Here is a 21748-nt window from a genome sequence, read left to right as displayed (position 1 = left end):
CTCTACTTGTTTCTCCTCTCCCTCTTCTCTCATCTCCCTCTTCTCTCCTCTCCCTCTTCTCTCATCTCCCTCTTCTCTCCTCTCCCTCTTCTCTCCCTCTCCTCTTCTCTCCCTCTCCTCTTCTCTCCTCTCCTTGTTTTTCCTCTCCCTCTCCTCTTCTCTCCCTCTCTTCTCTCCTCTCCTTGTTTCTCCTCTCCCTCTCCTCGTCTCTCCCTCTCCTCGTCTCTTCTCTCGCCCTCCTCTCCCTCTCCTGTCCTCGTCTCTCCTCTTCTCTCCCTCTCCTCTCCCTCGTCTCTCCCTCTCCCTCGTCTCTCCTCTCCCTCTCCTCTCCCTCGTCTCTTCTCTCCCTCTTCTCTCCTCTCCTCCACTTTCCTCTCCTTGTTTCTCCTCTCCCTGACTTTCATCTCCTTATTTCTCCTCTCCCTCTCCTCTCCCTCGTCTATCCTCTCCCTTTTCTCTCCCTCTTCTCTCCTCTCCTCGTCTTTCCTCTCCTTGTTTCTCCTCTCCCTCTTTTCTCCCTCTTCTCTCCTCTCCCTCTTCTCTCCTCTCCCTCTTCTCTCCCTCTCCTCTCCTCGTCTCTCCTCTTCTCTCCTCTCCTTGTTTCTCCTCTCCCTCTCCTCTTCTCTCCCTCTCCTCGTCTCTTCTCTCGCTGTCCTCTCCTTGTTTCTCCTCTCTCTCTCCTCTTCTCTTTCTCTCCTCTCCCTCGTCTCTCCCTCTCCTCTCCCTCGTCTCTCCTCTCCCTCTCCTCTCCTCGTCTCTCCTATCCCTATCCTCTCCCTCGTCTCTCCTCTCCTTGTCTTTCCTCTCCTTGTTTCTCCTCTCCCTCTCCTTTCCCTCTTCTCTTCTCTCCCTTTTCTCTCCCTCTTCTCTCCTCTCCTCGTCTTTCCTCTCCTTGTTTCTCCTCTCCTTTTTCTCCCTCTTCTCTCCTCTCCCTCATTTCTCCTATACTTGTTTCTCATCTCCATCTTCTCCCATCTCCCTCTTCTCTCATCTCCCTCTTCTCTCCTCTCCTCGTCTATCCTCTGCTTGTTTCTCCTCTCCCTGTTTCTCCTCTCCCTCTTTTCTCCCTCTTCTCTCCTCTCCCTTGTTTCTCCTCTACTTGTTTCTCCTCTCCCTCTTCTCCCATCTCTCCTCTCCAGATCTCTCTCCTCATCCCTCCCCTCCTCTCCTCATCCCTCCCCTCCCCTCCTCTCCTCATCCCTCTCCTCCCCTCCTCTCCTCATCCCTCCCCTCCCCTCCTCTCCTCATCCCTCCCTCCTCTCCTCATCCCTCCCTCCTCTCCTCATCCCTCCCTCCTCTCCCCATCCCTCCCCTCCTCTCCTCTCCTCTCCTCTCCTCCCCTCCTCTCCCCTCCCCTCCTCTCCTCTCCTCTCCTCTCCTCTCCCCTCCCCTCCCCTCCCCTCCCCTCTTCTCCCCTCCCCTCCCCTCCTCTCCTCATCCCCCTCCTCTCCTCATCCCTCTCCTCTCCTCATCCCTCCCCCTCCTCTCCTCATCCCTCCCCCCTCCTCTCCTCATCCCTCCTCTCCTCATCCCTCCTCTCCTCTCCTCATCCCTCCTCTCCTCATCCCTCCCCTCCTCTCCTCATCCCTCCACTGCTCTCCTCATCTCTCCTCTGCTCTCCTCATCCCTCCCCTCCTTTTTTCTCCCCTCCTCCTGTCCTTTTCTCTCCTCATCTCTCCTTTTCTCTCCTCTCTTCATCTCTCCTTCTCTCCTCGTCTCTCCCATCCTCTCCTAATCTCTCCTCTACTCCTCTCCTCATCTCTCCTCTACTCTCATCTGTTTGTATCCAGCCTGTGTCTGTGTCTCTCATTGGCTGCACTGAATGATGCACTCGTGAAACAGGAAACAGAAGTAGAGCTGCATTATATAATCTCACATGCTGATGCCAGGAGCGATTCAGGATGGCCGCGCACCTCTTTCTGTCCATGCGCTATCAGATGTGTCAAAGCATCTTACTTTAACAACCTCTTTACCAGCTTGAATTTTAATTCACTTATTCCATCTATTGAAATTAGCCTAGACTTTGACCTGTATTCAGTCACGAAGCAGGTTCATGGTTGATGTTGCTCCATTCACTGATTTATGATTAATTCCATGAATTCAGTATTAGATTAAATAAGGGTCCGTAAACATTTGTACATCTAATACGCAAATAATTCAGTATGCTTGTGTTTGTTAGAATCACCAAACCAACATTTGAGATGCTGCACTTTCTTGTGCAAGTGAAAACCAAGCTTTGAGTATTTTAGTACATGAAGTTGAACTCGACACTGAGATTAAATCACCTAATTAAAGGCAATCTTCTCTAATTGTAGGATTCTCCTTATAAATCTGCATTGATAGCTAGACTGTGATGTGCTTGAACGAACTCCTCTATTAAACCCATTTCAGGAACTGCATTCTTCCTTCACCGTGATCTGATTCTGTGAGCAACATTGACCTAGAAAAGCCAGTGATTCATATGAAAGCAGCATTATAAGCATCTTCTCTTTAGCCACTGCACATTTACAAATTGTAGATTTTGTCATGTGTTTTATTCACTGTCTTGTGTGTGTATGACTCTTTACTACCTTTGGGTTTCAAGTATGTGACACTAAAAGGCAATTTTTGATTGATTGTTTTTTGCTTAACTGCTTTAAAATGTCACTTTAAAACCCCAAAAAATTAAGAAAATTACTATCCATATTCAAGACAATATACAATTTCACTCACGTATCACTTGAAAGATAAAAAATAAAACCGTTTATTTAACTTTTTGTGTAAAAAGAGAATGTTTTGCCATCTAGTGAATGGGAGCGTTGTAGACTGTATGTCCAACTTGCGCATGGGCTCTTCCTTTACATTTACAAAGCTACAAATTAAAAAATAAAGTCGGGATGAAACTGAAGTTGTGCCAGTCTTTTCTTCTCTATTGTGCTGTATGTCCAAGTGAAACGCTTGTTGAACAAGAACATATGTAGGGCCGGGCTTGATTGTGTCCTTGGGGAATTGATTGGATGGTTGTAGTTTGCTATTGGTGGATCTCATGCGAGTGACAGGTTGCTCCGCCCTCGTCATCAGAGACGAGAAGAGATGCTACAAGGGAAAGTTATTCAGATTATTAAAACAATAATGGTCTGCACCCATAAATCATTTAGAATGAACAGTGCGATATTCCATAACAGCATAAGAGTTTAAGATTAAAGCTGCAGTAGGGAGTTTTGAGAAAATGTTGACTTAGCCTGAAAATTTGAACAAGCACAACTTACAGGTCCAACCCCCTTGCTCTCTGCTGCGCTACAGCTCTCCCTCCACAGCTCCTCCCCCACAGCTCCTCCCTCCACAGCTCCTCCCCCCACAGCTCCTCCCCCACAGCTCCTCCCTCCACAGCTCCTCCCTCCACAGCTCTCCCTCCACAGCTCCTCCCTCCACAGCTCCTCCCCCACAGCGGAGCCTGCTGTGAACGCGCAGGCTAGTAAGCAGGACCACCGATGACGGCGGATTATAAACAGTTATGAGCATTGACTGGCCTTCCCATACTTTGACTACAAACTTGGTCCTCAAATCATTATGTATTTTGCAATATATGTAACTTTATAATGTTGCACTCTTTCTATAAGTTATAAATAGCTAGTAAGATAATGTTAAAGGATTAGTTCACTTTTTAAAAAACTTTTGCTGATAATTTACTCACCCCCATGTCATCCAAGATGTCCATGTCTTTCTTTCTTCAGTCGAAAAGAAATTAAGGTTTTTGATGAAAACATTCCAGGCTTTTTCTCCATATAATAGACTTCAATAGGACACAAACGTTTCAAGGACCAAATGACAGTTTCAGTGCAGCTTCAAAGGGCTTTAAAACGATGCCAGACGATGAATAAGGGTCTTATCTAGCGAAACGATCGGTCATTTCAAAAATAAATAAAAAACTTTAAGTTTTATAAGCACAAATGCTCGCCTTGCTCTGTTCTGTGATGCACGTTCGTGATCCTGTTCGAAGTCGTTCATCAAAATGAACAAATCTTTTTTCGAGTCATTTCGTTCGTTGAATGAACGAAATGACTCGAAAAAAGATTTGTTCATTTGGATTAACGAGTTCGAACAGGAGAGTCATGAACGACGGTACGCGCTCGCGCTGTGCAAGAGAGGGGTGATCAGCGCGTACACGAGCGTGATTGACACTGCTAAGACATTCCTCCTGGCTCTGATTGGTTGTTTCTGACCGGGAGTGGTGTATTTCTGCAAATGGCAATAGGACCACAGGGAGGAGCCAGAGGAGCTTGATTTTTTTCACAGATATTTGTCTCATATTCTACTGTCAGGACATAATGACAGTTTTAACAAATATTTGTTTGTTGCTGATCTCCCGCGACCCCCCCTGCAGTTGCCCCACACTTTGAGAACTACTGCCTTAGGTGGAGACGTACCTGGCAATAAGTCTATAGCACAGTCATAGGGACGATGCGGAGGAAGAGAAGCAGCCCGAGACTTACTGAGAACGTCCTTCAGGTTGAAGTACTCCCCGGGCATGTTAGACCGGTCCGCCTGTTCATCCTGCAACACAGAACAAGATACAGAAGAACAAGCAGACACCAAACAAGACGCATGACATCTCTCACTCCAAGACATAATGATGTTCTGACGCCAGTTTATGTGAGGGTTGTGGAGGGTGAGCCAAGGGTGACCCAAGACCACCGGAGCAAAAGCAGAGTCAATCAAATAAAACCGAATCTCTTCCACGTGGTTGCCTGACGTGATAAGACTCACCAGTCCGGTAGTGTGTGTGATGGATAACAGAGGTTGTCCACCCAGTGCATTGACGGAGATGGGATGAGTGAGTGGGATGACTGGAATCCTGAGTCTGTGTGCCATGTCTTGGTCCATGAAACTCCCCTCCGCCCCCGAGTCCACTAACGCGTCAAACCGATGATGTGTGGCAGCCCACTGCAGTCTGATCGGGAGGAGCTTAGATTCTCAAGAGGATTCCTCCAACGAAATGCCACCCGTCAGTAACCTCTTCCCTACTGACGGGCCTTGTCTTTTACGGGACATTTTACAGCAAAGTTTCCTGCGGCTCCACAAGAGTCAGAGACAGAGTCCCTGTGCTCTTCGCCACTCCTTCTCCTCCCGACAGAGGCAAGCTCTGCCCACCTGCATGGGTTCAGGATCGAATGAGGGGCCAACCGTATCGCAGTAAGAGATGAAGGGAAGATCCTCCATGGCTGGAATCAATCCCCTCTGGACCTGAAGATCGCGGCGCTGCAGCCGTGCGTCCACTCAAATGGCCAGGTCAATCAAGTCATCTAACATTGTGGGTAACTCCATGGTGTAGATCACATTCTGGATACGGTTGGCCAACCCATGCAGAAACATGTCCCACTGCGCCTCGCTGTTCCACTTACACTCCGCGGCCAGCGTACGAAACTCGATGTAATAATCTGCAACAGTTCTGTTACCTTGCCGAAGATCTGCCAACACTCTGGCCGCTTCTCTGCCTGACACAGCACGATCAAATACCTAATTGAGTTCATCACTGAAGGTCTGAAATAAAGCAAGACACTGATGTCCTTGTTCCCACACTGCTGTTCCCCATTGCGCCGCTCGTCCTGACAACAGTGTTATCACAAATGCTACTTTGGACTCTCAGTGGGGAATGATGACTGCTGCAGAGCAAAGAACAGCAAACACTTTGTCAAAAATGCACGGCATAATTGGGGCTCACCAGAATGAGTAGCGGGAGGTGGCAGACGAGACTCCGTCCTGCGAGCGGATCGGTCTGTGTGTGGAACAGCGGGTGGTGGGTCGGGTGCAGTGGGCGCGTGGGCAGGCTCGGCTCTCAGATGTTGTAGTTGGTTAGTCAGTTCTGAGACCTGCACTACCAAGGCCTGAATTGCTCTATCGGTCACCATAATCTGCACATCTTGACGATCAAAACGGACGTTGTTATTGTTCAGAATGTCTCTCAGTTCTGTAACATCCGCTGGATCCATCATGGTCAGATCATTCTGTTACGTCACGAAACACAAGATCCAGTTGCGAATGAAAAAGGATGTTCATTTAAGTAAACAGCAAGAAATCAAGACAAGATAGGCTGGTGTTGATGTATAGGTCAGCAATAGGTCCTTGGCAGCGCAGGGACTGTAGTGGGCTAAATCCAAACCCTCGTTGACAAACATCATTTGAGGATGAACAGAAACCAACCGGATAAAGATCCGATGCTCAGGAACTGGAGACAGATAGTCCGGTGATTCTGGAACTGGATAGAGAGGTAGTGAACAGACAACAAGACACAACGTGAACAGTAAACGATCTGACAATGAACATGACAAACAGGAGACTACATATAGGACACACAAACGAGCTGCAGCTGCGGCTGATCTGATTGCTCGTCAGCACAGCTGACGTAGATCGGCAATCAGACCAGAACAGTGTACACAGACATGAACAGGCAAACCGTGACAGTAGCATGCAGTGGAAAACCGCCATAACTGTACTATCAAACATATTTTGATGTTTACCTGAAATATAGGGTCACATGGGGAAGATAAAGTCCCACTCCCTAATAACAATGTGCATTTACCGTAACATATTTGGATATGAGTTTATCATGTGGAGGATGATATTGATGCGTCAGCCAGTGTGTTATTACAGGAAATAAATAGAAACATTTGCTCATTTAGTTTTATAGCACAAAATGTCAAATATTGGGGAAAGATAGTCTCTACTGGATGAACATTTACAGAATGTATAAATGACTTTTGTTTCAATTATTCATATTTGTATATATTTTTAAAGTGTCATTAATGTAAAATACTAAAACTATTGTATTTAAAATGTAATTATAACAATTTAGTTGATAATAATTGAATAACAAATGATAGACAAAGCAGAATCCCAGGAAAAGAGATTCATCTGAAAGGTAAAATTATTCTGACTTTATGTACAGGCGTATTAATATTTACATATTTAATTGCCCATATTTTATTTTATTTCTATTGTTAAAATATAAATAAATGTAATGAGTTCACGAAATTAACCTATATGTTTTAATGAAAGCAAGGATGTCTGAAATGTACAGTACATCTAATTCATGGAAGTAATGAATAATCCCATAAATTACAATAATTATTACATTTAAAAAAAAGAAATAACACCAGTAACAGTAACAATTCTGGGTGACCCATCTTACCGCATGGGTCTAATTTTATCTTTTTACTTCAAAATAAAAACTTTAACTTTTACTCCAAAACATTAATGGATGCGATTTCCTCTAGTGGTAAACACTGACAATCTGCACTCGTAGAAGAAAATGTAAATATAGAGCCTTAGATCCGTCAGGTGCCTCATATAGAGATTCCCATCACGCGATCATTTGACCGATTTAGGTCTAATGACTTATTTTATTTCATTAATTTTAAATTGTAATTAAACCTTTGCAAACATACTGTATTACTAGAAAAAAGACTGAATTAACTTATATTAGGCCTATGTTGTGTTATCTGTCTATGTGATGCACTGGAATTGTGTGTGTGTGTGTGTGTGTGTGTGTGTGTGTGTGTGTGTGTGTGTGAAATGAGTTATTGCGCTCGAGCATCAGCATCCTGAAACTCACGTGCAGCTTATGCAAGCTGATTCTTTATACAGTCAGAGAGTACACATTACTGCTGTATAGCCTCAAGAACTCATAAGAGCACAGTAAACCACAATGACTGTGCTGAAGAAGGAAGACTAAAAGCTTTCTGGATGGATTGCCAGTGGAAGTGCAACACACGTGAAGCTTAATAGGAGATTTTCTGCCCTAGTTTTACACAATACGAGCGAGTCTATGTGATGTTGATGATATAGACCTGGAAGTAGATATATATATATATATATATATATATATATATATATATATATATATATATATATATATATATAAGTAGTATATATCCATATATGCATTGGTGTATGCATGTGAGGCGTGCACGCGCGCGTACTGTAGTTGCTGGATGTGTGTGTGTGTGTCTCCTCCCACCCGAGCTCGAGCGCATTGAATGCGCAGGAGAGAGAGAGAGAGTGATGATGATGATGGCGGAGGAACATCGGCGCTGAGCGGATCTTTTTATATAATTGCGTTCCCTGACTTTATTATAAATAGAAAACATAATCGGCCTGCTCGCCGGATCCGAGCATGGGTAACGAGGCGAGCCTGGAGGCCGGGGAAGGGGCCGCTGTGCTGGGCATGACTGGTTCAGCACCGCTGGGCTCTGGACAGATCCTGAAACCCGTCAATGGCGCAGCGGCCGGGGCTGGACTCGAACCCAGGGCGGGGATGCATCGGTAAGAACCGCGTTAATACACTACATTTACACGCTAAAAGGCCATGCATGCTTGCGTTCGCTTTCCTCATCGAATTTGATCGAGGTTTGACAGCGAGAAGCTGAGCGGAACGGATGATGCTGATGCTGATGCTGATGCTCGTTTCTAGGCTACGATCTCTAAACACGAACACAAGAACAGAGCATTAAAGATAGCGATATCAAAGTGCTGACGTGTTCATATCAGAGATCGACACACCTGAGCCTCGAGACGACAAACAGAGAGACCTTTAACACACCTTTATTCATAATTACACAGTGTAGACATTACTCAACCCAAATTTAACCATAACAAATCCTTTGAATTTATATAAAAAAAATACAATTTCATTATTTAGATTAAAAAAAAAGATTAATTAATTTGAAGAAAAAAACATTACTATAAATAAATAAAAATCTCATAGGCCTACACATAGGCTATCTATTTTCTCAAATATGCATAAATACACATACCCACACAAAAACTCATAAATTCTCATAAGCAAATTATTTAATAAAATGTAGGCTACACTCCTCATTTAAACTTTGTTTTTCTCCAAACAGGCAGAGAGAGAGAGAGAGAGAGAGAGAGAGAGAGAGAGAGAGAGAGAGAGAGAGAGAGAGAATTGTATATGATCGTGTGAATGAGAGGAGAATTGTTCTCACATGTATTTACTGTCACGCGTTTGAATATTTTCTCGGGCGCGCGCTGCATTCACAAAGATTTACAAACCCAGCGTCATATTCGTTGTTGGTTGTTCGCGAAATGATCAATCAGCTTCTCTTGTGACATTCGGCACGTTTGCTACAGAAGTCTCTGGATATACTCAGACGTAGCCTACCTATCTATCTAATGACTCAAATCACATGATTTCAGATTCTTTTCTGTAAATAAAACGATTAGCAAAATAATACTCGTGTGTATTCATGAGTCTGTTTCTCTTAGAATCCTGCTACAGATATCAGCGTCCGCGAGTGTTTCTTCCTCTCTGCAAATGGCTGTCGGTGGGTTATATATATATGTCTGTGTGTGTGTGTGTGTGTGTGTGTGTGTGTGTGTGTGTGTGTGTGTGTGTGTGTGTGTGTGTGTGTGTGTGTGTGTGATGGAGGGTGAGAGGAGCTCGGCTGTAAGTGCTTTCACATGAAGAATTGATAGCACTGCAATACAGCGACTCATTCATCCGTTCTTCAGTCCAGCATGACTCATATTTACATCAGTCTATATCTGATCTCTCGGGTGAGATGCTAATAATAGGATGAGCTATTTGTGTTTTCAGGTATAGCCATCTTCACACACTCACTCATTCGCACACTCACTCACTCACTACACATCTGTGTTTTTATTCCGTGGAAGTGTTGATTCCTTCGGGTTGCTCTGGGTCTTTATTAATAATGGCTCCTGAAACTCAGTTAGAAGGCTGTCACCTATACAGAATTGTAATGAAACATTTGGCGAATCATATTTGTAGTGTACTGTAAGTATAATTATGAAAGTTGCAGAATATGCCAATTACAGGATCAAGAATATCAGGCAAAGCTTTAACTGTTATAAACCATTTATTTATAACAAACCTGCTGTCAGCATATTGATATGGTTTTACACATGTGAAGTCCCATGAGATACAGCCTCAGATCCGTGTTCCCATCAAATTTGTTAATGCATTGGTTGAAAATGTGATGAATATGATGTATTATATCCTGATGATCTGAGCCACAGATCCAATGAACACTCGAGGAGGTTTTCTGAGAAGTGAAATCGCCCCTGGATCCTTATATAGGACACAATTTGAAGAGACAGTCATTTTGTTGTGGTATACATTATTGAGTGCACTTATTCAATCCCATAATGCACCGCAATACCACGTGTACAACCGCCAGAGAATACCTATAATGCAGTGTGTGCATAAATTAATTCCTGCGTTGCACCAGAAGACGCTGTCCACAGCCGAATCACATTTAATTGTTTCATTACGGTTTATACAACCCAGACAGCAACATAGTGTCGGCCCAGATCCGGCCCACATCCGGTACACAGGGATTCCACACGGCCCAGATGTGGGCCGGATCTGGGGTCTCATTTATAAACCTGTGTGTAGGATCCTTACCGAAACTGTACGTGCGCCTTAAAGCCAAAAATGGCGATCACCAAAATATCCAGACGTATAAAACTGTGCGTACGCCAGAACCTGCGCTAAATCCCCTTTATAAACCCAGTCAGAGGAAGAGTGTGTTCACATGTGTCTCCTCCCCGAAATATCCACATATGAACTTACAACGCCTTGTTTTACTATATACCCCCATCATTTGCATATGCATATTCCTCTACGTGTTCCCATGTTTAACGGTACAAGACATTAGGAAATTATGAGATACGGATGTGCGTCACATTACATTGCTAAAATCATTTAGTAGCCGATCCTTGCCTTGTGTTTGAATAAATAAATCAAATAGTATAAAATACATTTCAGAGAAAGTTTTTCTCAATCTTTTCCACTGGCCAAATAGTATTTTTAATTGCTTTATATTTTTAATGGAAACAGATACACTCACCTAAAGGATTATTAGGAACACCTGTTCAATTTCTCATTAATGCAATTAACGAATCAACCAATCACATGGCAGTTGCTTCAATGCATTTAGGGGTGTGGTCCTGGTCAAGACAATCTCCTGAACTCCAAACTGAATGTCAGAATGGGAAAGAAAGGTGATCTAAGCAATTTTGAGCGTGTCATGGTTGTTGGTGCCAGACAGGGCCGGTCTGAGTATTTCACAATCTGCAAAGTTACTGGGATTTTCACGCACAACCATTTCTAGGGTTTACAAAGAATGGTGTGAAAGGAAAAAAACATCCAGTATGCAGCAGTCCTGTGAACGAAAACGCCTTGTTGATGCTAGAGGTCAGAGGAGAATGAGCCGACTGATTCAAGCTGATAGAAGAGCAACTTTGACTGAAATAACCACTCGTTACAACTGAGGTATGCAGCAAAGCATTTGTGAAGCCACAACACGCACAACCTATAGGCGGATGGGCTCCAACAGCAGAAGACCCCACCGGGTACCACTCATCTCCACTACAAATAGGAAAAAGAGGCTACAATTTGCGAGAGCTCACCAAAATTGGACAGTTGAAGACTGGAAAAATGTTGCCTGGTCTGATGAGTCTCGATTTCTGTTGAGACATTCAGATGGTAGAGTCAGAATTTGGCGTAAACAGAATGAGAACATGGATCCATCATGCCTTGTTACCACTGTGCAGGCTGGTGGTGGTGGTGTAATGGTGTGGGGGATGTTTTCTTGGCACACTTTAGGCCCCTTAGTGCCAATAGCTGGGATTCAGTCACGTGATTAGGATGACGCGGGAAGGCGGGGCGGTTTCAGATGGAGGGCAGGAAGTAAACATGGAGAATACGTTTACGGAGGAAACTGTTGCGGAGAGTCCGTATTGAGTCTAATTTACCTTGATCATTTAATGTCGCATTCCCACTGATCCCCTGAACGACAACCTAATGCTATATAAACACAGACACAAAAAAACACGTTGGCTAGCTAACATACCGTCGCTGCAGACACGGCATTAACAGACTCTGCTCCTCCCAAACCGCAGACGTAACGTTACGTTAAAAATCCACTTTTTACGGCGTTGTTCTGTGAGCTTTTTACATTTCTCACCTAATGAATGACAATCTTTGGTACTCTATAAAAACCCTTTCCCTTTTCTCGATTAGAACGATTGGAGCAGCCGTAAACTACACAAAACATTGATGGCAGATCCTCAGCTATTTCACTTCCTGCCCTCCATCTGAATTTTCGCGCTCTCACGATGCAGCAGCGTGACGTCACGTGAAACCAACCAATTGGGCATCGTTTAAATGCCATGGCCTACCTGAGCATTGTTTCTGACCATGTCCATCCCTTTATGGCCACCATGTACCCATCCTCTGATCAGACTGATCTCATGAAATGGCGTATGTATGACACGGCAATTCGTATTTCCATTTTTGGCGTGCTATCAACACGCATAATTGCTTTTCAGCGTGTTTATCAACGCCTTTGACTTAACGTTATATTACTGTATATATAAATATATGACCTACCCCAACCCCGTCCCTAAACCTACCCGTCACTGGGGTTAATACCATTTATGAGTCTTCCCCTACCATCATAGGAAAAAAAATATCGCTCCCCAGATGTAGATATACATTTTGCTTCGTTTCGCTCGGACATTTAACGGCGTACACATACACGCGGAATCACTCGGACATTTAATGGCGTAGACATACACGCGGAAGATGACGGTTCGTTTCGGCGTGGACATACACGCGGATAGCTAAAAATGCGTATAGATAACACGCCACTTGACTTGAAGGTGGCGTGTATGTTTACGCAAAGTCATGATGTCATGTTGCTCTGATGGCTACTTCCAGCAGGATAATGCACAATGTCACAAAGCTCGAATCATTTCAAATTGGTTTCTTGAACATGACAGTGAGTTCACTGTACTAAAACGGCCCCCACAGTCACCAGATCTCAACCCAATAGAGCATCTTTGGGACGTGGTGGAACGGGAGCTTCGTGCCCTGGATGTGCATCCCACAAATCTCCATCAACTGCAAAATGCTATCCTATCAATATGGGCCAACATTTCTAAAGAATGCTTTCAGCACCTTGTTGAATCAATGCCACGTAGAATTAAGGCAGTTCTGAAGGCGAAAGGGGGTCAAGCACAGTATTAGTATGGTGTTCCTAATAATCCTTTAGGTGAGGGTAGACCTTATTGTGTATTGTTGATCATTATTTGCGTTCTGCTATTATCATGCGCTCATCAAACATTAAAACACATCATGCCACAGGAAAAGTGTTCAACAGCAGCGCATACACTACTAATATTACTATTTATTAGAATATAAAAAATCTTGTAACTTCTCATTAATGATTTCATGTAATTTAAGTGCTTAACTCTATTAATGAGAATGGCATATTTTAATCTAAATGTGTATATCAGAAGTAAAACAGAGTTTAAATCATTCTTTTATGTATTTAAACTGTTATTGTGAACATGCACTGTATTTATGATTATGACTCATAATGAATATTAAAGTGGTTTTCCTTCAGATCTCCATCGATGTCGTTAACTTGCTCCGTCTCCTGATGTTCGTACGCCTGATCCGAGTAACTTAGAGATTTACTGACACATTCTCCCATCACGTGTGTCATGCGTGTGAAGTGGCGTACGGCTCCTCAGCGCAGCGGTTATAAACGAGGCCCCGGATCCGACACTATGGTGCTGTCTGGGAAGATATTTTTCAAGATAGATCATTACGTTACAGCAGCTTATCAGATGAGCACATAACCACACTGTCAGCATTTTTATTTTATTAATACAAAGTGATGCAAAAGTTGGCAATGCTTCTGATTTCGCTGGACCATATCAGTGCACTATTAGTGATTGTGGACACAGCCACCGTCAATAACTTTCAAAATGATGGACAGGCATTGGCATAGATTTATTAATCTTTAAAACTGTACTTATGCTCTATTTTATGCCTTTTTGTAGTAGTGCATTCACACTGAAAATTCCAAAAAGAAAAAGTGCACTTTTACACGGATGATGCACTTAATTACCTGAGAACTAAGTATGCAATGTTGCAGCGTTCCTTATATAACTAAAGGGGAGGGACTATTGGTCTATAATGACAAAATAACCTTATATATTCATACACATGATAGTGCAGTAGTGTATAGTGCATCATTTGAGACACAACAGCGTACCAGAATAAAAGGAAGAAATGGCAACCAAGAAATCGGATATCCACCTGTTTTCAATTGTCCAGCAGTAGCCTAATAATAGACATGCTCATCAGAATATCATGCAGTAATTCTGTAATGCATATGTGTGGTTCTTTTACTGCAGTTTATATTATTTAAGGTTTGTACATGAGCCTGCGTTTAAAAGGCTTTTTTTGCATGCTATGCGCATTATACATGAGAAACGTAAAAAAATATGGCTTAAAGGAGCTGTATGTAAGAAATTTATTTAAATTAATCATAAAATGGCCCTGAAAGTTCACTAGACATTAAGAAATCATGTACATTTCAAATACTTATATCACTGACAACAGTAGTCCGGCCAGGATATTGTCATTTAAAAAGTGAAGTTGCAGCCCTCAGCTGATGTTGATGTTGTCATGTTCTGTTTTGGTCTGATGCGTCACCCTCCACCTATCTACCAATCACGAAGTCAGTAGTGTTGCGGCATCCGGGTTGCCAGCTCTGCTCTAGTTACCACAGCTGCAGCTACAAACGTGTCGGAATCGGATAAAAAAAAAAAGTCTAACGTTGCGAATCAGATAAACTGATAAACTCATAAACTCGTTATGAATCCGAAATACTTCGTGACAAAGTCCGAAATAAAACAAGGATCTGTATAGGAGATGCCTTTGAAAGATGGAGACGGCTGAAAACGGAGAAGAATTTCTGGACAGGTAAGATTCATCTATGTTTGGCTGACTTGTACTTGATGTAAATGGACATTTCAAATATTCATGACAGTCGAACAAAGTTATGGATGTTCGTGCAAAGTAACGTTACGTTAGCTCATATGGAGGAGGTGGTCATCGAATTGGAAGCAGTATAGGCGCAATTCCACGGTAAAATAACTTTTTCTAACGTCCATAACACCAATGAAAAGCACGTTGTAGCCTATGATGTGAATAATGTGTCCCACTTGGAACGTTTTGTAGCCTACTTGTTTATCATGCAAGTTCTACAGCCAAAAATAATAGAATGACATGTAATCTTTCACATCACATATTTTAGCGTTATGGACGTGTACTGCAGAGTAAGTTAAAAAATACAGCTGGTCGCTTTCACTTATAGTGTCAGCTAAATGAATAGCTGTATCTTTGATATCGATTACACACAATGACCGAGGCTTGTGCTTTTACTTACGTTAATGAGAGATACCTACCGTTAGTATACTAACAGCTACTGTTCTAACAATGTACTGTCCCATACGAGCATACATCTTTACTATTATATTTGGCTAATCGCCATTAGTAAATTTTTGCGATATATAATTAGTTTGCAAAACATTTCTCATTTGAAGCATAAACATAATTAACAGAAAAAAAAATTAGCCTAATGTGTAGGACTCGTGACTTGCCATTGGAAGGTCCTGTAGCAGCCTACGTTCCTGCTGGATCCTGCAGCCTATCTGGCAACCTTGAGTCAGGGAGGAGGGGAAGGGGATACACCGCTCTACAGTCATTTGAAGGTGATTGCAGTACCAGTTTTGGCCACAATCCTACATACTGCTCCTTTAAGCCTTACAGATATATGATAACAAACCATAATGCCTGCTTGTGTTATTGAGCGAAAAACATTCTGCCAATTATAGTATTAATATTGTATCGGTAAATAGCGACAGATCCTCAAAGGTGCAAGAAGAGAACTAACAAAATGAGCTTCACATGTTGAGCCCATCCGATCAACGCAATTTCTATTATACATCCATTATGTAACATTTATTGTATATATAGTTCAGTCATGAAACTCTAGAGGGCGCCAGCTGATCGGTCCTTTACAATGAATCACATCATCACTGCACGGCTCAAGCTGATTGGCTCTGCTGATCCTGCAGCCAATGAGATTGCTGGCTCATCATTTAAAGAGTGTGGTTCATTGTTTCAGTATCAGAGCTACTCTGAACCCTCCTCCTTCCCAACTCCAATTCCCCAGCTCCTCCTCCCCAGCTCCACCTGCCCAGCTCCACCTCCCCTGCTCCACCTGCCCAGCTCCTCCTCCCCAGCTCCACCTCCCCAGCTCCACCTGCCCAGCTCCACCTCCCCAGCTCCACCTCCCCAGCTCCACCTGCCCAGCTCCACCTCCCCTGCTCCACCTCCCCTGCTCCACCTGCCCAGCTCCACCTGCCCAGCTCCACCTCCCCAGCTCCACCTGCCCTGCTCCACCTGCCCAGCTCCACCTCCCCAGCTCCACCTCCCCAGCTCCACCTGCCCTGCTCCACCTGCCCAGCTCCACCTCTCCAGCTCCACCTCCCCAGCTCCACCTGCCCAGCTCCCCCACCCCAGCTCCACCTCCCCAGCTCCACCTCCCCAGCTCCACCTCCCCAGCTCCTCCTCCCCCAGCTCCCCCTCCCCAGCTCCCCCTACCCAGCTCTTCCTCCCCAACTCCACCTCCCCGGCTCCACCTGCCCAGCTCCCCCTCGCCAGCTCCTCCCCCTCCCCAGCTCCAACTCCCCCTCCCCAGCTCCACCTCCCCAGCTCCCCCTCCCCAGCTCCACCTCCCCAGCTCACCCTCCCCAGCTCACCCTCCCCAGCTCACCCTACCCAGCTCTTCCTCCCCAGCTCCACCTCCCCGGCTCCACCTGCCCAGCTTCCCCTGCCCAGCTCCCCATCTCCTCCCCCTCCCCAGCTCCAACTCCACCTCCCCAGCTCCACCTGTCCAGCTCCACCTCCCCAGCTCCACCTCCCCAGCTCACCCTCCCCAGCTCCTCCTCCCCCAGCTCCCCCTCCCCAGCTCCCCCTCCCCAGCTCCCCCTACCCAGCTCTTCCTCCCCAGCTCCACCTCCCCAGCTCCACCTGTCCAGCTCCACCTCCCCAGCTCCTCCCCCTCCCCAGCTCCAACTCCACCTCCCCAGCTCCACCTCCCCAGCTCCTCCCCCTCCCCAGCTCCTCCCCCTCCCCAGCTCCAACTCCACCTCCCCAGCTCCACCTCCCCAGCTCCACTTGCCCAGATCTGTCTGTTAGCATTGCCATATTCAATAACATGCTAAACTCATTCAAGAGTTGTTATCATTGAAATAATGTTAGACTCATTTTATTGCGGATATGCAATGGGCATAGGGAGAAAAACGGGATCCGGAAAAGGTAGATTGGTGGAAAATGGCATGGAGAACAAAGACAGTTGATTTAATCTTTGAAGTCTGTATATGTCTTTTCCGGATCCCATTCTTCTCCCTATTACTATCGTTCATCAGTTCAGAGCGGCCATTTGTAAATTGAACGTGTCTAGTTTCCGGGCTCATCCGCCTACAGTTATTTGTAGCTGTACAAAACGGCTCGTTATGCTGATTGATATTGCAAACTGGTGTTTCTTAACATATTATTTTAATGTATTGCAGTAATTATAAACACTGGTTTGTTGTGCAAATAATTTTACTGTTTACTGCACTTTGTTATTCTACTAGTTGTTTACCTACAGAATCAGAAGTCTCACACATTCACTGAAAATATCTCATTTTTGCAGTGCAAAATAATGGATAAGGAACCATGGAGCAGTGTTATATAGTACTGTTATATATAGACTACAGTAAGTGTTCAGCACATCATACTACACTTTATCTGTGCATTATTGTTCACCACATGCTTTTTCCAGTAAGCCTACCTATAAACTCTGTCTTTAAGTTAAGGTTCAACACCCATCATACATGAGAATTGGATCACTCCAACAAATGCTGCTTGAGAAGCTACAAAACGCTGGTTTTCTATCAGTACTGGAGGCTGAGGAGCATCTGACCGAGATGGCAGCTCAAGCTGTGTGAGAGGAAACCCAAGCGCAGTGTTTGTGTGAGGATAACACCAGACATTCAGTCATTTAGCAGATGCTTTTATCCAAATCAATCCGTTTATCTGGAGAGCATGAGGAGAGTGGTGCACAAGCTAAAGAAGTAATGTACAGTGCATAATGATAAATGCATTTAATAGTTTTGTACAGAGGCGTAGGAATGATCTTAAAAATGAGTGGAACACCTTTTAAAATCACCTTTGCCTCTCTTTACAATATGACAACTTTAAATCGCTTTGTAAAGAATAGCTATACAGGGATATCATTTGAAATGATAACAACTGAATCAGTCAAATTGTTTTTTTTTTTAACAGTAGAGACCAGTAACATATATTAAAGTCCCCCTGTAGTCGTTATTAATCGTTGATCATGTTTTTTTCTTGAAAAAAATGTATTCATGCCTTAAAATATCTTGTAACTCGACACCATTGCCTCATTTAGTATACGGTTCTATGAATATGTAAATGAGCCCCGCCTCCACTCACTCACTCACTCAGAGATCCACTCGTTGACGATCACACGTTGATCTGATTGGTTACAAGGTAGTTTGTGACGTCAGAAACACCAGCGATTTCAAAGCGTGTTTTTGAGACTGTCTTTGGTTCACTGCAGTTTTAAGGAGAAAATACTCAGCAATGCTGTCGACTTATGAATTTACACATGGTTTGTCTTAAAGCATATTAAAAACACCACATAGACATATAAACAACATTAAAAGCTGGATTTACACCACAGGGGGACTTTAAGAAAATAAATAGGGTGAATTGTACTTTAATGTAGGCCGGTTGTCCCACATAACATGCATTTTACTATACATTTTCTACTATACAGAGTATTCTGCAAAAACTGAAAGTCATGCACATCTTTTCATTTCACAAAACAGTTTTGCGTTACAGTGAGTAAGTCGCTTTTAAACTTCAAAAACGTGTGTGTTAAACACAGCGCAATAAAGACATGAGCTCAATCACACTAGTGGAAAATAAATATACCAAAATGCATTTGAAATACATTTATTTTATGCTAAGTATACTACAAATAGACAAATAGAATACTTATTATAAATACTCAGCAATTGTACTTTTAGTATACTAAATTGGTATACTAATTTTACTAAAAAACTAATTTTGTACTTAATGCGATTTAGTTATCCAGAAATAGTGATGAAGTTCAGCTAAAGATACTGAAGTATGTTTGATTGTGCTAAAGTGGAACTATTGCAAATATACTTTACTACACTTTAAATATCTTGCATTTAAAGACTGATATTATACAGAGATCATACTATCTTTACTATGATATAATGTGAGTATGGCACGTGACTGAAGGTGTATTTCTGAACTCTGACCTGCTGACACGCAGATTGTGCTTTGCTGTTCTCTGTAATTTCTGATTTTGAACTATAGACACTGAGACAGAGCCAATGCTGACTAGTCTTTCTGTCCTATAACCTTCATATTGTTGGAGTTTCAGCATATCTGATGTGATTTGGCAAAGAAAGTATCACAGGTTTTGGACTGTACAGTATACAAATCTGAAATCTGTAAAAATAATGTTTTGTTTCCGGTTTCTTCTCTATAGAGAGAGAGAGAGACTGGTTGATCATCTCTCTCGCTCATCTTCACTGTACAATTGTTTCAGTGTGTATTAAAATAATAATCTCCAGGCACAAGTTATGGTAAACGCAAATAGTAACACAAAACAGCACTAGTTTGGGAAACTTTACTTTTAGCTAATTCACTACAATATTGCATTATTGTAAAAATGTAAAGTCAGTTTTTATGGACAATAATGCATACTTCAGCACATTTTTCCTCACCTCAGCGTCTCCAGTATCATTATGCCGGGTTTGCCTGTTGTTGTAATTACAAGTTCTATTTTTTCTATTGTAAATGTCTGACAGTAATGTATCACTCGCATGATTAAATGTGATTGTCACACATCTGATAAATGAAGAGTGTACGCTCATGCTCGTGAATTCTCTCTGTAAATAAGAGATTCATTATGCAGTGTAGTGAGCTTTATTAATAGCAGAAGTTGTGGCTCACGCTCAACAGAAGTGATTGACAGCTTTGGCTATTTTTCATGTTGCTGAATGGATCAATGGCCATGAATCAGCAAAGTTTTACATGACAGGAGTGAGTTAGATATAGTGTTGGATATGTCAAAAAAATTTTATTTTCAAAATACTTTTTATTTTCAAAAATAGAAAAGTAGGAAATGCAAGCTAGCATAATGCTATATTGGTCTGCAAGAGACAGAGAGCCACGGCCAGCTGAGATCCAGTAACATTACTTTACATGAAAAGTAACTAAGTTACTTAATTAGTTACTTTTTTATAGGAGTAAAGCTTTAAAAGTAATGTTCCCGAACACTGCTGATAAACACAACACTTAAATGTGGAAAAAGAGGGGTCAGTGTGTGATCATTGAATATTTGTGTGTTTTGTTATTGTGATGATGAGCTGGGTCAATGACATCATCACTAGAGTTCCAGCTGTGCATTTACTTGGTGTGCTGATCGCATGAATAGTTTATTACTTATTGTATGTTAATAATGTATATGTGGGTGGACGATACCAATATCAAGTCTTCAACGTGTTAATGTTTTGAAGGATAATAGAGAGCCATTGTGTGTTGTAAATGATTTCTGTATAGTGTAATTTTGCATATATAGCACATGTTAGATCTGAGCCAGTGTTTCGGGCTCTGGTATTGCATAGCCAGAACATTCGAAATGGAGAGAGACGTGAGTGCTAAGAGGTGTTAAATGTTTGATTTTGTGGTTGTATGTTATGCTTGTTTGTATTATGATGATTGAATGTCAGAAATTAGTTTTTGAACATTGGTTATATTATTTACGTGACAGTGTTTTGCTGTGGAATCCAGTGATGAGTGTTATGGGAAAGGTTTCACCCCGTGATAATGGTTCGTCCCACTAGTGTTTGACGTATCATTTTCTGCGCATGTTTGAGGAGAGTTTGCTGCTGTATTCTGTGCAAGCCTTTGAAAATGTCTGAGGGAGACAAGCTGATATTATTCTGGATGTGCCACTAGGCATTGTTTGTTTCTAGGTCTGCTGCTCACAGCATTGTGTGTGTGTGTGTGTGTGTGTGTGTGTGTGTGTGTGTGTGTGTGTGTGTGTGTGTGTGTGTGTGTGTGTGTGTGTGTGTGTGTGTGTGTGTGTGTGTTTTTAGCACCAGTATAGGTAGCATTAAGTTTGTTCTTTTTTTTGTACTTTATGTGGACTGCACCTTGTGAAATGCAGCTTGTACAATAAATCACCATTAACAATGTTTTATTGTTAATTGCAGATGGAGTATATGTCATATTTATTTTTCATTTGTGGGGGGGATTTTATTGCATATATTTATTTTTGGTGTGTAATGTGATCGGTTCTCTCCTGCCCAGGGGCATCAGATGATATTTAGCTTTGTAGCTAATTTTAGGGCAGTTTTAAAAAAACTTTTCACGCTCACACTCCAGAACCACGAGCCCGTTCTCATCCTTTGGCGGCATATGTGACGCCATATGACAAAACGGCGAAATACTACGCACATGGCACCCTTTAGCGTGAATATAACACGCGAACCCAAGGCGTCATAAAGTTGACTGGCATCCTTTAGTGTGAATATGAGACGCAGACCCTACCCCACACCTAAACCTACCCATCACAGTGCGTGTTATATTGACGATAAAGGGTGCCATGTGCGTAGTATTTCGCCGTTTTGTCATATGGCGTCACATATGCCGCCAAAGGATGAGAATGCGTTAGAACCACAATACCAGTCCTGCTCAAACGGCCTGAAGAACTTCTTACCTGATAAAATCAGACCTGGGTCCGACCCACTT

The 21748-nt window shown here is 43.0% G+C and overlaps 1 protein-coding gene across 4 annotated transcripts in view; it reads left to right on the top strand.

Moving 5' to 3' along the window:
• Positions 1 to 7961: 7961 nt before the first annotated feature.
• Positions 7962 to 21748, top strand: part of bsna (bassoon presynaptic cytomatrix protein a) — a 53364-nt gene continuing 39577 nt past the window's right edge. For all 4 annotated transcript variants that reach the window (XM_077217599.1, XM_077217595.1, XM_077217597.1 and 1 more), the window contains exon 1: positions 7962 to 8301. In XM_077217599.1, the coding sequence (XP_077073714.1) occupies positions 8153 to 8301 (149 nt within the window). In that variant the 5' untranslated portion in view covers positions 7962 to 8152. The remainder of the gene's footprint in view (positions 8302 to 21748) is intronic.

This window comes from Siphateles boraxobius, unplaced genomic scaffold (assembly GCF_051911475.1).
Source record: "Siphateles boraxobius isolate OS27281-9 unplaced genomic scaffold, OSU_SipBor_1 75, whole genome shotgun sequence".
NCBI lineage: Eukaryota > Metazoa > Chordata > Actinopteri > Cypriniformes > Leuciscidae > Siphateles > Siphateles boraxobius.
Note: the sequence above shows the minus strand (reverse complement) of the source record. Positions and strands in the feature narration are given on the sequence as shown.